The sequence below is a fragment of the Lithobates pipiens genome, unplaced genomic scaffold (genome assembly GCF_037356315.1).
Source record: "Lithobates pipiens isolate NorthernLeopardFrog02 unplaced genomic scaffold, aLitPip1_a1.2 Scaffold_22, whole genome shotgun sequence".
In the NCBI taxonomy this organism is placed as follows: Eukaryota; Metazoa; Chordata; class Amphibia; order Anura; family Ranidae; genus Lithobates; species Lithobates pipiens.
This window is the reverse complement of record NW_027507784.1, coordinates 39,137,610-39,157,454: the sequence shown is the minus strand read 5'-3', so window position 1 is coordinate 39,157,454 and position 19,845 is coordinate 39,137,610. Positions and strand designations below refer to the sequence as shown.

Below are 19,845 nucleotides of genomic sequence, written 5' to 3'. Positions count from 1 at the left end.
AGAAGTTTCAAGAATGTAGGATGATTTCATATCAGCATGCAGAGCTGTATACTGATGTGATTTTTACTGAAAGAGGGGTAAGGTCCACACAGGCACAACAAAATGATCACCATATTGTTTGTAATACAATTGTCTCCTAGGATCATCAGCACCATCTAGTGGATATTATGGAAGTATTTTTCCAAAATACTCCAATCAAAAAAATATTATTATAATAAAAAAAATTATATAATAAATAATAATAATAATAAACCCAACATTTTCAATACTTGTGTTTGTCTGTGTCCTCATTGGTGAGATTTCCCATCACTTCCAGTCCATGTGACACCAGGACAATAAACATGGATGGGAGAGCAGTGGTCATAGGGACAGGAAGGCACAGACAGCAAAATGTGTTTTTTGCTTGTGTCCCCATTGAAGAGATTTCCCATCATTTCCTGTTTATGTGACAGCAGGAAAATAAACTTGTATGAGGGAGCAGTTGTCACACGGACAGGAAGGCACAAATATCAAAATGTGTTCCTCATTGGAGGGATTTCCCATCACTTTGTGTTCATGTGACAACAGGACAAGAAACCAGGATTAAAGCAGTGCTCAAAAAAAAAAAAAAATAAATAAAAGGGAGGGGGGGGGGGAGACAGTAAGGCACAGAAAGCAAAATACGTTTTAGCTTTATTCGCGAGATTTCCCTTCACTTCCTGCCCATGTGACACCAGGACAACAAGCTTGAATGGAAAAAAGCACTTGTCACAGAAGCAGGAAGGCACAAAAAGCAAAATCTGTTTTTGTCTGTGTCCCCATCACTTCCTGTCCATGTGACACAAGGATGATAAACTTCTAAAGGGAGCTGTTGTCACAGGGACAGGAAGACACAGACATTAAAAAAAAAAAAAAAAAAAAGAGTGTCTGTGTCCCCATTGGAGGTTTCCCTTCACTTCCTGTACTCGCGACACCAGAATCATAAAAAGGGAGCAGTTGTCAAAGGGATGTGTTAACACAAACATCAAAATGTGTTTCTCTGTCCCCATTGAAGACAATTCCCATCATTTTGTGTCCCCTGTGACACCAGGACAAAAAACTTGGATGGAAAAGCAGTTGTCACAGGAACAGGAAGGTAGACAAAATAGGTTTTTGTCTGTGTCCCCATTAAAGATTTCCCCATCACTTCCTGTTCCTGTGACACCAGGACAAGAAACTTTAGCAACCAGTTAAAGGAAAAAAAAAAAAAAAAAAAAGAAGGAGCAGGCCCGACGATCAAAGGCATGAGCAGTGGAGCAGGAACAGTGAATTAGACACAAAATGTAGGTAGACGGCACACAGGATTGTGGTTCATCTATCTGCTTTATTGAGATATACCCAGCAGTGACATAAATACTGATGACTCAGAGCCGAGGACAGGGACAGTAGATGGACGCAGCACAAAGACGTGAGCACTCACTCACTCAGACAAGCCGGGTCCCCTGCGCTCATCATTCACACCCTCTGCAAGCCCCTGCAGGTGTCAGCAGAGCGGGCCGGGCTCCATGGGGGGGGGGGTCACTCTCTCCAGAAAGGGTGGGGGGGGGGGGGTAACCGTGTAACGCCCTGAAGGTCGGCTCTAGCAGGAAATGAATCAACGCTCTGCAGAAGGGGAGGGGCCTCACACTACACAGACGCAAGCAGCCTCCAGTGACACCACCACAAAGAAGAAGAAGAGGGAGACGGAGACTTTAATAGGCGTGGTTGGAGACGAAGAGGGACTCTCCGGCGGCTGCTCCGCTTTGTCCAGAGGGAACGTACTTTCCTTGGCAAGCCAGGCTGTTGGCCTAAAAAAAGGACAAAAAAATAAATAAAAGTCAAGGAAAAAAAAAAATAAAGAAAACCATGAAGTTAGCCCAATTTAGTGGAGGAGATCCAGTGCTAGAATTATTTCTCTCACATGTGTGGTTTGAACAAACAACGTTTACATATGCAGGTATGACCTGTGTATGCGTTTGCTTCTGTGTGCAAGCTCAGAGGGCAGGGCTCTTAAAAGAAACCAAACACTTCTTATTTAGTTTTTTGTTTTTTTAACGCTGTCCCAAAAAAAAAAAAAAATAATAATAAAAATATCACTTTTATTCCTATTACAAGGAATTTAAACATTCCTTGTAATAGAAATAAGTATGACAGGGCCTCTTTAATGTGAAATCTGGGGTCAAAAAGACCTCACATCTCACATTGACACTTAAAAGCAATAAATTAAATAATAAATGTCATTTTATAAAAAAAAAAAAAATTTTAAAAAATAAAAAAATAAAAAAGGAAAAAGAAAAAAGGGCCCTTTAAGGCTGGAGGGTGGAAGTGATGTTTGACGTCGCTCTGGTCCTCCAAGGGCATAGATCCGAGTGGTGGCCCTCCTACCCTCGCTTGACTTACTGCCTATCGGATCCGACCGTTTCCATCGCTGCTGATCTCTCTGGTAAGTGCCCATAAAAGTGATCCTGTAGCGATTGCTGGCTACTGCCACAACCTTGATATTTAATGTCAAAAGTAACAACGTTGTGCCCGGGTGCCCACACTTGCAATGCCGGCGCCACGGAGAGGAGCGAGGCTTTGTACACCCGCATTGCTGGACCGTGGGACAGGCGAGTGTCCGTTTAGTAAAAAGTCAGAAGCTACATTTTTTTGTAGCTGCTGACTTTTACTAGACACAGAAATGGGTCAATGAAGCCTTATCCACTTGCCGAAAATAGGTATATACACAAAGTTGCAGTTTGCAAGTGGTTTACCAGAATTATGGATGAAGATATCAGCCCCCTCCCATTGCACGCCAGTGTTTCTCCGGCTTGCCAATTACACCAGTTCACCCAAGAAATGATACGACGGTGCAGCCAGCTGCTCCCATGGACATTCAAAGAGAAGATATTCTTTGATGGGACTATTGCCTTGGAGGAAAAAAGGAAAGGCTGTACACCAAAAAAAAATAAAAATAAAAAAAAAATAACACAATCCAACGTGATTTTATTGATCCAACATGAGTCAAACACAACAGCCACCAAGACAAAGACACAGGACCCAGGAGGTGACACAATTCACAGTCCATGTTTCTTCACTTGAAGAAGCACTAATGACAGTGTGAAACGCGTCACCTACTGGGTTCTGTGCCTTTGTGGCGGTTGTATGTGACTCATGTTGAGTCAATAAAATCACGTTGGATAATTTTCCTTAGTGTGAGCCTTTGCCTATTGTTTTCGGTGGTGAGCCGTGGCTAGCACCCAGCAACTATGAAACGTTCTTCCCTTGGACTGTTCCATTTAAAAAAACAAAAAAAAAAAAAAAAAAGTATTTATTTTTTTAAAACGCAAAAAAAGAGCAAATTTTTTTTTTTGTTCTTTTGCTTTTAAAGCAAGAATAAACCCACTAATTTTTTTTTTTTTTTTTTTTTTTTTTTTTACACCTGCAAGGGAAAAGGCATAATGAGCTAGTATGCACCGCATACTAGCCCAATATGAAATACTTACCTTAGAACGAGGCACCGGCATCTCACTTGGTCTATGCCGAGGGAGCTGACATGTTCCCTCGGAGTGTCTTCCGGGTATCGCCACTCCGGTGCTGAGAGTGACCGGAGCCACAACGTCACTCCCACTCACGAGTTTTCCTCCCACCAAGGTCTGGTGGACTTTCAGCCGAGAATCCCCTGTGCCCATGCGCCGCTGAAGTCAGCGGCTCATTGCAAGGGGAATATCTCCTAAACTGTACAAGTTTAGCAGATATTCTTTTTACCTACAGGTAAGCCTCATTATAGGCTTACCTGTAGGTAAGAGTACAAAATTTGACTATACAACCCCCTATAAAAGTTGAGATTTGGGATCTTTTTGACCTCAGATTTCTCCATAAAGAGTAGCGGTCAGCCTTATTTCTATTACATAAATTGTAATAGGAATACAAGTGATAAAAAAAAAAAAAATAACTGATAAAGAGCCCCCCCCATCCCTCCATGTTCGCGTGCAGAAGCAAACACATACGCAAGTCGTTTGTCACCATTCCACAAGTGTGTGCAATTTTAAAGCGCAACATGTCTATTTACTTGGTGTAACATCCTTCACATATAAAAATTATATATAATAATAATAAACAATGTATACTGTGTTTTTTTTTTTCTTCCTCCGATTACATTTTTTTTACCCCCCCCCCCCCCCCCTCAAAAAAAAAAATTGCGCTTGAAAAACCACTGCACAAATACTGTGCAACATAAAAATTGCAACAATTGCCATTTTAGTCCCTGCTAAAAAAAAAAAAAAAAACACTAAATATATATATATATATATATATATATATATATATATATACACACACACACACACACACACACACATACATACATACACACACACACACACACACACACGTTCTACGTAATTTTCTAGCAAAAAATACAGATTTAAAAAAAAAGTGCCAGAAAAAGCCTGGTCAGCATGTGGAAAGTTTGTCTGTATAATTTCTATATTGCCCCATGACAGTGGTAATGTGATCAGGCAGGAAGGGGTTAACCGTTTTAATGCCTGTTGATCCTGCCAGCAGTTTTGTTATCTTTACCACACTTCCTTTAAAAAAAAGTTGTGTCACATTGTGGACAAATAAAAGACCGCCTGCAGCTGACGCTTCTTAAAGTGGAATGCTACCTCAAAAATAATAAATTGTAAGCAGGAAGGCTTCCCATTGTGGAAGAGATGCAATATTTTTGGCGATACTGGCCCTTTAATGCAGTATGGAAGGAAAGGGAAAGCCGACATCTAGTGGTGGCAGGGAGCATTGCAGCTAGGTGTACATACCAGTGCACGCTTGGTGTATTCCTCTTGGGCGTTCTTGACGTTCTCCTTCTTTCCGCTCCAGGCTTTAAGGGCGGAGGCTTGGAGGGCACGTCCGTAAGAGAAGGTCAGGGCCCAGGGCTTTTGCAGGGGGCACTTGTTGATGGCATTCAGGTGAATGGTAGCCTCCTCCTCACTCTGACCTCCGGACAGGAAGGTGATACCTGCACAGGGCAAACAAACACCATAACATTAAGATCATGATGCTCCTCCCCAGCATCTTCCCTATTATTCCCAAGAGGACTCCATATCCCCCCCTCTTACCGGTGACTGCGGGTGGCACGGTGCGCCTCAGGGCGGTGACTGTTGCAATGGCGACCTCTTCAGGTGCGTACTTTTTGGTGCAGGCATGGCCAGGGGTCACCATGTTGGGTTTGAGAAGAGTTCCCTCCAGGTAGACGTGGTGGTCGCTGAGGGCCTTGTACACAGCAGCCAGGACCTGCCGGAGGATATGCTCATCAGTATATAGTCTATTTCTTTTCTAAAATGCCCACAGACCTCTAGGGAGGAGTGAAATGGGCATGCACAATTCAGTCTATGAAGATAAGGTAATAGAAATATTTTGTGTAGAGGAGGAGAGGGGTGGGCCATCCGAGCGCTGGCATATTTATGAGACAGCGCGTCATCTTAGCACGGACTTATTTTGGTAGGTGAACCAAACTGGAAGGTCTGTATATGCTGCATCTGATTATACTTTCTTTTACACACCAAATATGGTCTGTAAGCTGGGCTTTGCCTTTGACAATTCCTAAATGAGGACGTTTGTTTATTAATAAAAGGGGTTTATGACCACTTGACAGCCAAAAAATGTTGTAGATGGTGTCCAGCTTAAAGCTGAACGCCAGTCAAAGATAATAATGAATAGATATAAAGCTAAAACAGCTTTTGTTGCAATATATACTTTCAATCTTGAGATTTCCTCTGCAGTACTTTTTTCTGCCATTGGACCGCTAGCATTATTCAAACCACTTCCTCTGAGCCCATCGGAGTCACCCTATATCAGCCCCAGCTTGTGACTGGACAGTGAAAGTATTAGCAGTACAGTGAGGAGCTCATCTGTGTGTCACTCTGCACTTTTCTTCTATCAGCGTGATCCTTGACATCCCAAGAGCTCATTTATGCTGCTTCTTCCTCTAACTCCAGCCCTGTTGTACAGGAACTGCATGAAGCTGATACCAGGACAAAGTCAGGTGCTTACACTGTATTTATCCAATACATTTAATGCATTATTGATTAGAGATGCAGATTGAGCCTAGAGTTTAGCTTTAACAAATCCTTGGAAGGAATTTCCGATAGACATATCTGTATGCTGGGCCACTGGCTTACATAACTAGCACTATCTACAGTCACTAGGTTCTCCAGCTCGTGTCTTCCCAGCTTTAAGCAAAACTCAAGTCACATACCTTCTCAGTGACGTACTGGCACCTCTTCAGATCATGGTCACCATCAGGAAGAACCTCAGGCTCCACAATGGGGACAATACCGTTCTGCAGAGATAGAAAAAAAGATTACAGGTTAGACAAATGACCAAGAAAAAAAAAAAAAAAAACCACGGTCAGAAATCCAGGACTGTCCTGTTCACTCTACCTGTGTTATCTAGAGGAGTCCAATCAGCATCTGTAGTTATCAAAAAGACAACTAGGCAGGGCTGACACCTCTGCTTGTGATTTAAGTCCAGAAAAAGGTGGTCAGCCCACAACATGAAATTAGAAACAGTTTCTAGCAGGATCAATACATACTTTTCTGTACTTGCAGAGTCCTTAGGGGGTATAACAAATGGAAATGCTCGTGTATTGCAGACATGGGGAAATGTGTATATATTGCAGAGACTGCATGTATTTTTTACTTTGACATACGCTTTAAGTAGGCCATTGTACTACAACACTAACTCTGTGTGTCCATTAACAGGGGGTTAAGGGAGAGAGAGCAAAAGTGACACCTATGATGGAAGCTTTGCTGTCCTGACATTTGGGGGAGAGGATTTGGAGGGGGATTAAATGTGCTAGGCAGGGGGATTTGCGCTGGAAGGTGGGTAAATCAATGTGCAGGGAGGAGGATGGGGAATTTTTGCATTTTTTTGTTTGGGGGGAATTTTAAACTTGAAGAAGATGTATGCTTAGGGGTGAGCGTGTTGGTTAGTGCAGTGTTTTTTTCTTTGGGGCCCCCCCCTTCAGAATTCTCTGCCTATAGGCTCCCCAGATGTAAATCCGGCCTTGATAGTGGGAAAGAGAGTGTAAGCAGCCAGGATAGTCACGCGACTACACAGCACCAGCCTCAAGTGCCCATTAATGGCCGATTATGGGACAGAAGGGCTGCAGTAGGCAGGATAGTCATGTGACTACACAGCACCAGCTCCCTTTATTTATGATTGCGCCCAGAAACATGTAGCATAAAAAAGGATAGGCAGCTGCATTAGGGCACCATGATGGTGGGGCAGTCAGATAAATCTGAATCCACAAGCCACCTGCTGGGGGAATAGGATTTTTAAGATATGTTTCTTCCATTCCTTAACGCTGCCCTCTCTCTCCTGCCGGGCACAGCGTGCAAGTTTTAGTTTGCATCACCTGCCAGCTGCTTGTAGCCAGCGAGAGGAAAACATAAACCCGTCCCCTCATTACTCACAGCAAAATGCACCTTTGCCTATGTAGACAAAAATCCTTGCACTGGCCTTTCCACCCTTCTCAGCATACATATCCATGGCGTGTCCCTTATCACAATTTCCTGTCCACACTCTTATTCTGATAATACAGAAGTGGAGGTATTGCTACATATGCGGTCAGGGAGGAAAAAGGTTTATTGCTGTAATAGGCCTGTATCTTCCTCAAGCTCTTCACAATAAAACCCAGGATTGTGTAATTGTAAAAAACACAGCATATAAGATCGTTCCTCTGAACATTGGGCCATTGTGTGGCAAGCGTAAAAATTGCAATATAACAGAGGGCTGGGTCATCCGCCGCTCGAGAGAGAGAGAGAATATAATGGTTCATAAGTGTGCGGCGCACCCTTAAACTAATACTTTGTTCAAATAAAAAGTTGCTTCAAAGCAGCACCTTTTTTTGGGGGTATGAGTCTATTAGCATGGCAATATTTGCATCATATTGTCATCAGCTGACATTTTAACAGGGGTGTGTAGACTTTTTATATCCACTGTATATGTTGCTGGAAAGGGATGAGTTTAGATACTCCTCCCTCCCTCACAGGAAGAAGGAGAAGGAGGAGGAGAAGGAGGAGGAGAAGGAGGAGGAGAAGGAGGAGGAGAAGGAGGAGGAGAAGGAGAAATAAATGGTTTGTTACCTGTTGGCAAATGCTGGCATAACGTGCAAGCACGTTGGCATTCTCAATGATGGCGAGACGAGAGGGGGTGTGGTCAGAGATCTTCAGCACACAACGCCACTTGGCGAAGTCAGCGCCGTCCTTCTTGTACTGGGCACAACGCTCAGACAGGCCATCCAGACCTAGGGGGAGGGGAGCACAGATGTATTATATGGAACCCGCAAATCTCTTCTGTTACAGAATAAAGCAGAATGAACACAAGCTCTCAGCTCTAGAATCAGATTTAAGTGCATGTAAAAGTTAAACCTTCACCAATAGCCAAAACGTCACCCCCCTTCTCTATTGGTCCTGGTCATCATCGTCCCCACTACTGGAAGTGATGGGAAACCCAACATTTTTAGGTGTTCAAAAGGAACACAAGGGGGAGAGGAAATCTTCCAATGGGAAAACTTATTCTGTTGACAACTACAAGCGAGATCCCTTCTACATACCTGCTATGTTTCTACGAACATCTCACAGAGCAAAACCCCTCTGAATTCCAGCTGTGGTGAAAGTCCTATGAACCACTGCAAGAATTACACCCATAGGCATTATTCCTTGAGGCAGGAGCATGATGGGATTTGTACTTTTACCACAGCTGGCGTGCCAAGGTTACCTACCCTATCCAAAAGAAAGAAAAAATAATAAATAAAGTCTCAGGGATTTACATATACTGTAAATTAGGGTCTTTCAAGCAGGGTTCCATGGAACCCCTAGGTTCCTCCAGATAAGTTCCCACTGGACATCACGCTAATGTATCATGACCTGTAGATACTGCAACCAGTGCCAAGATAGGTCATGTAGAGCCCAGGGCGAACATGCCAAACTGCACCCCCCACCCAAAATGTAGTAGCATTATGTGATAGCAACCCCCCACTCCCCCCCCAAAAAAAAAAAAAAAAAAAATACAAATAAAAAAAAGGGGAGGGTGTAAAAATCACTAATCTGCGTGCTTACCCCCTAAGCATAAAATTCCCTCAGTACAAATCTTGCCCCCTCCACCCCCCCCCCCCCCCCCAAACACAAATGCTTAAATAAAAAATAATAAATAATATACAGTGCCTTGCGAAAGTATTCGGCCCCCTTGAACTTTTCAACCTTTTGCCACATTTCAGGCTTCAAACATAAAGATATAACATTTTTATTTTTTGTGAAGAATCACCAACAAGTGGGACACAATTGTGAAGTGGAACGAAATCTATTGGATTTTTGAAACTTTTTTTTAACTAATAAATGAAAAGTGGGGTGTGTAAAATTATTCGGCCCCCTTGCGTTAATACTTTGTAGAGCCACCTTTTGCTGTGATTACAGCTGCAAGTCGCTTGGGGTATGTCTCTATCAGTTTTGCACATCGAGAGACTGAAATTCTTGCCCATTCTTCCTTGCAAAACAGCTCGAGCTCAGTGAGGTTGGATGGAGAGCGTTTGTGAACAGCAGTTTTCAGCTCTTTCCACAGATTCTCGATTGGATTCAGGTCTGGACTTTGACTTGGCCATTCTAACACCTGGATACGTTTATTTGTGAACCATTCCTTTGTAGATTTTGCTGTATGTTTGGGATCATTGTCTTGTTGAAAGATAAATCTCCGTCCCAGTTTCAGGTCTTTTGCAGTCTCTGATCAGTCTTCTCCTTGTCTGAGCTGAAAGTTTAGAGGGACGGCCAGGTCTTGGTAGATTTGCAGTGGTCTGATACTCATTCCATTTCAAAATGATCGCTTGCACAGTGCTCCTTGGGATGTTTAGAGCTTGGGAAATCTTTTTGTATCCAAATCCGGCTTTAAACTTCTCCACAACAGTATTACGGACCTGCCTGGTGTGTTCCTTGGTCGTCATGATGCTCTCTGCGCTTTCAACAGAACCCTGAGACTATCACAGAGCAGGTGCATTTATACAGAGACTTGATTACACACAGGTGGATTCTATTTATCACCATCAGTCATTTAGGACAACATTGGATCATTCAGAGATCCTCGCTGAACTTCTGGAGTGAGTTTGCTGCACTGAAAGTAAAGGGGCCGAATAATTTTGCACGCACCACTTTTCAGTTTTTTTATTTGCTAAAAAAAAAAAAAAAAAAAAAAAAAGGGTTTAAAATATCCAATAGATTTCGTTCCACTTCACAATTGTGTCCCACTTGTTGGTGATTCTTCACAAAAAAATTAAATGTTATATCTTTATGTTTGAAGCCTGAAATGTGGCAAAAGGTTGAAAAGTTCAAGGGGGTCGAATACTTTCGCAAGGCACTGTAAAAGGAGGAGGAGGAGGAGGAGGAGGAGAAGTCACTACTCAAATTTCTCCTACGAGTTCACCTACTCTCTCGCCCCCCCTCCACTCCAAATCCCCCCCTTGTAGCAAACATCTACCCCCCAAATGGCTCCTCCTAACACAATTCCCCTCACAAAGCCACCACCCATTCCCCCCCCCCCCCCTTACATGAAGCTACAGTGCCCAGGGCAGCCATCCCTCCTGCCTACTCCTTGTAAGTTTTAGCAGGGGTTCCCCGAGACCGGAGAGTTATTTAAATAGTTCCTCTGTGTTGGAAAGGTTGAAAAAAGGATGCTATTAAAAAAAAAAAAAAAAAAAAAAAAAAAGTGTCTAATACTCTACATGTTTGTCTACTGATCTACAGGATTGTCATACATATCAAGATAAAGCTAGATTTAAAAGAGATCCTTCTATGTGGGCCATACAGGACAAGTGACAGTCTCCCTGCCCAAAGCATCCCGACCACCATTTAATCCCAGTGCTCTCTTCTCCTCGACAACTGGTGAGAATACCTGGCACTTCCATGTATGGAGAAACAGGTGATCTGCTCTCCTCTAATGGTGCCTGGCAGAATGTTACTTGACCAGGGGAGAGACATAAAATTGCTCCCTTTCATTGCCAGCTGCAAAAAAGGAGGAAAGAATGCAAAGGAAGTGCCGGAAAGGCGAGTATAGGGTGGGGTGGGAGAGTGCTCTGCAGAGATACTGTCACTTTGGTCTGCATAGGCAAGATGACAGGTTCCCTTTATGACAGCAGAGAACTGGAGTATAGTATTCCAGAGTACCCAGTCACAGATCTGCATTGATTAGATTGGTTTTCAATTGGTTGTTAAGATACATCACCACATTGGTCTACCACACTTTAAAACAAATGATCAGTTGGCTAATGCCGTGTACACACGAGCGGACGTTAACAGACTAGGTCCCACAGTCTTCCCGAAGGACTTTCTGAATGAACAGACTTGGCCACACACAATCACACCAAAGTCCGACGGATTTGAATGTGATGACGTACAACCGAACTAGAATAAGGAAGTTCATAGCCAGTTGCCAATAGCTGCCCTGACGTTTTTTGTCCGTCGGACTATCATACACACGAATGGATTTCTTGGTCCGGCGGAGTTCTGGCGGGAAAATTTAAAACATGTTCTATTTCTAAAGTCCACCGGATTTTTGGCAAGCAAAGGTCTGATGGAGCCCACACACACAATTGAATTGTCTGACGGACTCGTTCCATTGGACCTTTGCTGTCAAAAAGTCCGGTCGTGTGCGAGTCTCCCGATTTTCTTAACTAAAATGAATCTGCTCCCAATATAAAAAGACAATTGTGGGCCGAGAAGGCATTAAGATGGCAATTTCTGAATGCCCTGGGGCATAAACCCGATAGACTCCATTTACGTTGACCTACACTTATTCCAATGGCCTGATCTATATCTGCATCTCTCTTACCCTGTGTTGTGGTCTCTCCGTTGGTTCCAGCCAGTGGGACAACACCTTTGTCAACCTAGGAAAGGAAGAGAATAGTTATGTAGCAGCTGGTGTGTGAACCAATTTAAAAAACGCAAACCTTCCCACAATCCCGCTTGGCTCACCTTGATTCCCACAATGGCTCCCTTATCCTTGATGACCTTGGTAAATAGGTTGCCATTGTCTGCCTTGTGGTAGAGAGTCTCGTGGAACAAGATGACGCCACCAATGCAGGGGTTGACTCTGTCGTCAGCGGTGAACAGCAGCTGGCGGTAGAAGCGGCGGTTCTCCTCTGTGTTCTCTACGCCAATGGAGCTCAGACGCTTGGCAATGCTGCCTATAGAACAAGCAGACAAGAAAGGTTGTTAAACTTAACCCCTTGCAGTTGTAGGCTCTCAATATTACTCCCCCCCCCCTTGCAGTTGTAGGCTCTCAATATTACTCCCCCCTTGCAGTTGTAGGCTCTCAATATTACCCCCCCCCCCCCGCAGTTGTAGGCTCTCAATATTACCCCCCCCCCCCCGCAGTTGTAGGCTCTCAACATTACTCCCCCCCCGCAGTTGTAGGCTCTCACCATTACTCCCCCCCCCCTGCAGTTGTAGGCTCTCACTATTACTCCCCCCCCCGCAGTTGTAGGCTCTCACTATTACTCCCCCCCCCCTGCAGTTGTAGGCTCTCACTATTACTCCCCCCCCCCTGCAGTTGTAGGCTCTCACTATTACTCCCCCCCCGCATTTGTAGGCTCTCACTATTACTCCCCCCCCCCCCCGCAGTTGTAGGCTCTCACTATTACTCCCCCCCCCCCCCCCCCGCAGTTGTAGGCTCTCACTATTACTCCCCCCCCCCCGCAGTTGTAGGCTCTCACTATTTCTCCCCCCCCCCCTGCAGTTGTAGGCTCTCACTATTACTCCCCCCCCCCCTGCAGTTGTAGGCTCTCAATATTACTCCCCCCCCCCCTGCAGTTGTAGGCTCTCAATATTACTCCCCCCCCCCTGCAGTTGTAGGCTCTCAATATTACTCCCCCCCCCTGCAGTTGTAGGCTCTCAATATTACTCCCCCCCCCCTGCAGTTGTAGGCTCTCAATATTACTCCCCCCTCCCCTTGCAGCTGTAGGCTCTCAATATCAATCCCCCCCCCCTTGCAGCTGTAGGCTCTCACTATTACTCCCCCATGTGGCTGTAGGCTCTCAATATTGATATTGAAACTCCACCCTTAGTGGTTAGTCTCTGTGAATTGCCTAATCCAGACCTGGTAGAGAGAACGAACACAGCTGGCACAACAGGGACCTATTTGTTCATTTCATTTAACTTCCTCTGGCATTTCAACATCCGGAACTATTGCAAGTTAAAGGGGTTGTAAAGGCATCTCCAAAAACCCGGAGGTGGTTAACCACATCAGCTCTGGAAGGTTTACCCCCTTTCATGACCAGGCCATTTTTTTGCGATATGACACTGCGTTACTTTAACTGACAATTGTGTGGTCGTGCAACGCTGTACCCAAATAAAACGAATGTCCTTTTCTCCCCCCACAAACAGAGCTTTCTTTTGGTGGTATTTGATCACCTCTGTGGTTTTACTTTTTTGCACTATAAACAAAAAAGGATCAACAATTTTTGAAAAAAAATAAATAAAACCCACACACCCCATTGAATTTCTTCATTAGTTTAGACCAACATGTAGTCTGCTACATTTTTGGTTAAAAAAAAAACAAAAAAAACAAAAGGAGAAATCCCAATAAGCAAATATTGATTGGTTTGTGCAAAACTTATAGCGTCTACAAACTATGGCATGTTTTATTTATTTTTATTTTTTACTAGTAATGGTGGCGATCAGCAACTTATAGGGCGGGGGGACGAAGACGACTGATATTGCGGCAGACAAATTGAACACCTGACACTAATATAGTGATCAGTGGTAAAAACATATGCACCGTCACTGTACTAATGACACCGACAGGGGAAGGGGTTAACCTCAGGGCAAGCAAAGGGTTAAAGACCCCTTTTACACTGAGGCAGTTTTCAGGCATTTTAGCTCTAGAAATAGCCTCTAAATAGTGCCTGAAAACCGCCTCCCATTCATTTCAGGGAGTCTTTTCACACTGGGTGCGGTGCACTTGCGGGACATTGGGAAAAGTCCTGCAAGCAGCATCTTTGGGGCGGGGGATGGGAGCGCTGCATACAGCACTCCCAAAATGCTCTGTCCATTGAAATGAATGGCAAAGCGATTCGGAAGCTCCACAACATGGGCGTTTTTAACCCCTTCTTTGTGGTTAAAAGCTCGCCGCTAGTAGCCGAAAAGCGACGATTAAACAGCGCTTTAGAGCCAACAGGGCCACGGCTTAGTGTGAAAGGAGTTGAACTGTGTTCTCTAAGAGCGATTGCTGTGGGTGGGGGGGGGGGGGGGATGTAAAGATATGTCCCTGCTTGGCAGGAACACAGAATCAGCACAATCCCCTCTCACAGAACGGCACCCTGCCTTGTTTACTTTGGCAGATCGCAGTTCTGCCCCTTCTCACGAAAGATCCACCCCCGTGCTGTGTCCAATCACATCGGGAATGGGTTGCGCACACCCCCAGACCTGGAAACGTCAGATCATGAACGGGATCTGGTGCAGAGAAGCTGCCCTGCCACAGTAAATCTACAGTGGGCGGTCACTAAGTGGTTAAATACCAAAGAAAGTTCTCTGCCAAAAAAAAAATAAAAAAATATGAAAATTAAATATGGATACAGCATAGCATGCCCACACAATTTCAAAGTGAAAGCTGAAAAATTGGCCTGGGCAGGGAGGGGGGTGAAAATGGCCGGTATTGAAGTGGTTAAAATGGTCATGGCATGCCTTGGTGAAGAATGATCACATTTGACAGAATCGCCGCCCTTTTGTTGACAGTTGCTATGCTACCAACTACTCAATGGCAAGCCCGGTTTATTACTATGGACACAGAATGAATCTAGGCGTTCTAGCAATGAATCCCTAATTAAAAAGGATAATCAGTCTTTTAAAAGTTACCCACCTCCCCTCCCCCACGGCACTCCCCTAAAATGTAAGCTCCTCTGCCCACCAAACTTCCAAAACCCATGTGCAGAAAAATCCCATTCCTCCATATGAGAGACCGCACTGGGAGAGTTCTTCAGTAAATTTATTGCTAATGTTACAAAGCACTTTGCCCTGCAGCCCTATGGTAGGACAACGAGGACGATCGATGTACAGCGACCCGGGTCATTCCAGCATTGGACTCACATTGGATTTTTCCAGACACTAATTAAAGCTGGCCATACACTGTACAATTTTATTATTCAATTTCCTTTAGATTTACCTTCAACTGTGTAGTACAAGGGCCTGCCTGATTGCACACAAACTGAAAGTGTTCAGATTTGACCTCCTATTATATGGTTTTGGTAAATCTAAAAGGAAATCTATAGAAGAAGAAAAAAAAAAAGTGTATAATGTATGGCCAGCCTTATGGAGCTTATACTTGGACTGCTGAATGGGCGTTTAGTTTCCGATTTTAATATCATAGATTTGTATGTTATCTGTATTGTTACACACTTGTTGGGATATTCCTTGCCGTTACCCCAATAATGTGTATATTTTTTTCATCACCTATTACATGTCTGCCGTGCAGACGTTTAGAATATTGAAGAATATTCTTTTTTTTTGTTGGGCAGGACTTTATTCCTGTCTGAGACCCCAATGGGGAGATTTCACTTACTTCCTGCCTGTGTCACCAGGACAAGAAACAAGGGGGGTGCAGATGTTTTATGGGACAGGAAGACAGAGGCACCGGTAAAAAAACATGGGTCATAATGTAACAATTTTCTTCCTTCTAAAGGTAACAAAAACTCATCTTGTAAGTAGGAGAGATTTCTCTTGACTTCCTGTCCTAACGTGATCGGAAACCGGGCACAAATGGCAATAAAAACCCAACAGCAGCTCTAACCCTTCCCAGCACTTGCCGCAACTAAAAAAGGTTTTGGCTAGAGCTGGGCTTTACCAGGGTAAGCATTGCAGTGCCTGGTATAGTTGTATGAATCACAAGAGTGGCCAAACAGAATTATAAATCTTTAAGCCAATAAAAAAAAGGTCATAGATGTGCATTTAGTGGCTTGGCCAGAGCCCAGATTTATCTTTTCTGAAGACCAATGTCTACTGCGAGGCAGATTTACAGAAAGACACCCAAACCCCCCCACAACACCCTCTTACCTGTGGACTCATCAGCGGCTAGGATGCCCTTGCCGGTGGCCACGATTTCAGTGCGATCTCATGGAGCTCCTTCTTCTGCTCGGTGGTCAAGGCTGGGTATTCGGTAGGCATTTTGCTGTGTTCTGGAATAAAGCAGAACGACTCAGGATTAGCGATGAATGGTGGAAGAAAGGGAGTGTCAGAGCGGGGCAGCACGTACACGACACACCTATACGGCAATACCTGCTCTAGACATGCCTGTTAACCCCTTCCTACCAATATATAAAAACACCACACAACCCTTCCAGCACTCTGACAAGCACTGCTAGCGCGGCCTACTGCTGTCGGCCCGCGTTTCCGTCCCTTTGCAAGGTCCTACCCAAAATAGACAGCTCTAAAAATAGGCTTGTCCTCCGGCAGAGGGACATCCTCCGAGAGAGGACTCTTAGAGGACACACAGACCTTCAGAGGTCCACAAGAGAATGGTTCCGCCTTGACACTCTGCTGGCTCTGGCCTGTGAAGGGTTACAAATACGGTTTATGAGAGTGATGGCTCATAGTCAGGTTTCCGTCTTCACGGAAATGATGAGGCAAAAAGGAAGTTGCAGAACCCTTGAGGCCTGACCGAGGACAGAGGCAGCACTGAGCACACATGGGGGTGCGCCTCATGGCATGGTTAACCTTTTCTCTTCCATGCAGAACAGACCACCGACATGAGCCTCCGAGTATGGTCACCGAGGCTAGGGTGGATTTATTAACCCCTGCCTGCTCAAGGCACGACCCCCCCCCCCCCCCCCCCCCCCCCCCCACCCACCATTTCCTGTCTGCACCAAATGTCTTACATTATTAAACTCTAAGATGCCAGTTAGATACCCATTTACTGCCTTCACTCACATTCACTCCAACATTACAAAGTACATTTATTCCATCTCCATCTTTATTCCTTCATCAGTTATACGCAAACCTTTTCCATCCCTAGCCCTGTTTGTGGTCCATCCTTCCCATCGATTCCATCCCAACTGTCAACAGTATTGTCCCCATCCAGACTGGTCCTTCATCCTCTGCCAATCACGGACCTCATCAATAATCAATGACCTTCCGGTCTGTATCCCATCCATCTCCATGCAGAGGTCATCAATGAGCTGTGCCTGACCTTCAAACCTCACCAATAATAGATGTACTGCTTTCTCCAATGTCATCACCACTGACTTCTCTACTTCGTTCTCCATCCCAACCTACCGCTCTAGTCCTTTCTCCATCATCACCTACCTCCAAAGTTTTCTCTTCATCACATACCTACCTCCCTAGTCTTCTGTCCATCCTCACCTACCTCTCTACTCCTCTCTCCATCAAAACCTACCTCCAAAGTTTTCTCTTCATCACCTACCTACCTAGTCTTCTCTCCATCCTCACCTACCTGCAAAGTCTTCTCTCCATCATCAGCTACCTAGCTAGTCTTTTCTCACTTATCTTCCTAATTTAATCTCTCAATGTTGACCTATGCACTCTACACCTACCTTCACTCCCCCCCCCCCCCCCCCCAACTCCTCCATCTCTCTCCATCCCCACCTACCTCCCCTGCTCTTCCCTTGATCCTCTACTACCTCCCTAGTCCCATCTCCATCATCACCTATCTTCTTAGTCTTCTCTCCATTGTCACCTACCTTCTCCTCTCCCCATCCCCACTTAGTTCCCTACTCTTGTCCCCATCCTCCATCTAGCGCTTGTACTCCTGTCACCATACCCATCTAGCTCCCCTACTACTCTACCCACCCCCACCTAGCTCCCTACTCCTCTCCCTCTACTTGCATCAGGTCTCCATCATCGCCACCCCCTCCTTACCCCTCTTCCTATGATGTCCTCCTCCACTGGGTCCCCCTCCCAACCCTAGCACTGCAGATTCCTTTCTTCACCTTCTCCATCCCCCAGTGACATCACTGCCCGCCATGCTGGGGGTTCCCCTGACCTCCTCCTGTCCAATATTCTATACAATTACAATGTATGGTGGATAGCATCCTCTCCCCTCTGTAGAGGCAATGATCCCCCCATCCAGCACCCCACCCCCAATCATCCCCATCCAACACCCCAGTCACCCCCATCCAACACCCCCTTCCCGCACCCCCATCCAACACCCCCTTCCCCATCCAGCACCCCCAGACATCCCCATCCAACACCCCCTTCCCCCATCCAGCACCCCCAGACATCCCCATCCAACACCCCCTTCCCCCATCCAGCACCCCCAGACATCCCCATCCAACACCCCCTTCCCCCATCCAGCACCCCCAGACATCCCCATCCAACACCCCCTTCCCCCATCCAGCACCCCCAGACATCCCCATCCAACACCCCCTTCCCCCATCCAGCACCCCCAGACATCCCCATCCAACACCCCCTTCCCCCATCCAGCACCCCCAGACATCCCCATCCAACACCTCCTTCCCCCATCCAGCACCCCAGACATCCCCTTCCTCCCCATCCAACACCCCAGACATCCCCATCCCCCCCAAACATCCCCTCTCCTCCATCAAGCACTCCCAGACCTCTATCTATCTATCTATCCATCCATCCATCCATCCATCCATCCATCCATCCATCCATCCATCCATCCATCCATCCATCCATCCATCCATCCATCCCATACCTCCCCTCCCCAGCACCCTGAGCTCTCACCTTCTCCTCTGTTTCCTGCGAAGTGATTTCAGTCTTCTCAATCACAGCGTCATGTAGCAAGGCGGAGGGGCGTGGCCGGCAGTTAAAGGGACCACTCACATCCAGGAGCACAGAACTCCCTTCTCCCTCCAACCCAAGGTCACCCAGGGTGATTGGAGACCATCGGGGGTCAGCTGTGCCTCTGACATCTTATACTGCACCATGGAGGAAATATTATTTATTATCAGCTTTGATTTATAAATCTACATCTTCTCCATGGGATTCACAGCCACCATGGGTCACCCCATGTACTGTGATCACTGAGTGATATCCCACTATCTGTGTCCCCAATAATGTCATTTATGAGATGGGCCCTGGGTGTCACCTTTATGAAGGTCACCTAGAAGAAGCCCCAGGAAGGAGATATCAGACGTGACAGCAAGCACATAGCAGCCCCTCTGATGTCACACATACAGTCATCTCTGCCAGCCACACACCCCCATCTTCTTCCTGTGCACAGTCATCCCAACGCTGCAGAGCATCACACCCCCTCCTCCCCTCCCCCCACCTCTCTCCCTCTCTCCCCCCATCCCCAGCTTTAGAAAATAATTATCTGCTGAACAACTTCCTCTTCACTCACATAATCATAATCAGGAATATGGGGGGGGATTTTTTTTTTATGTGACAGAGGAGAAAATTTGAATTAAGATTTGAATTTGTGCTAAGAAAAAAAAATAAAAAATCTCAAAATCTAATGAAAAGTAAAAGTTTTCTGCGTTGGCCGGGAATCGAACCCGGGTCAACTGCTTGGAAGGCAGCTATGCTCACCACTATACCACCAACGCCTCATATTCAGCACTCTGAGGGGGAGAGATTATCCTCATACAATGTTACTTCTATGCTACAATATTATACAATGTTACTTTTATGATACAATATGATCTAGTAATACTTCTACATGGATACATTGTATGTACTGCTACATGAATATATACACTATTTCTTCTTATACATGGTTTGCTACAAGGCTTACTTAGTCCATATATATATATATACCTATGCGTCACGCAAAAACAAAAAAAAAAAATAATATGGGCGGCAAACCGAAATACGGAAAAAATGATCTACTTTTGCCGTATTTGTTTTT

General features: G+C 45.3%; 1 protein-coding gene and 1 non-coding gene across 2 annotated transcripts; both read right to left on the bottom strand.

Annotated features, from left to right (window-relative positions):
• Positions 1-1,322: 1,322 nt before the first annotated feature.
• On the bottom strand, positions 1,323-16,191 carry ALDOA (aldolase, fructose-bisphosphate A). Its single transcript, XM_077447396.1, is given in 9 exon segments — positions 1,323-1,805; positions 4,794-4,993; positions 5,094-5,268; positions 6,233-6,316; positions 8,124-8,284; positions 11,854-11,908; positions 11,997-12,208; positions 16,071-16,121; positions 16,124-16,191. Coding segments are annotated over 9 exon segments (1,092 nt in total). The 5' UTR covers positions 16,182-16,191; the 3' UTR covers positions 1,323-1,709.
• A 3,280-nt stretch (positions 16,192-19,471) lies between these two features.
• TRNAG-UCC (transfer RNA glycine (anticodon UCC)) lies at positions 19,472-19,543 on the bottom strand. Its single transcript has one exon. It is a non-coding gene; the product is annotated as a tRNA-Gly (tRNA).
• Between the last annotated feature and the right edge of the window lie 302 nt (positions 19,544-19,845).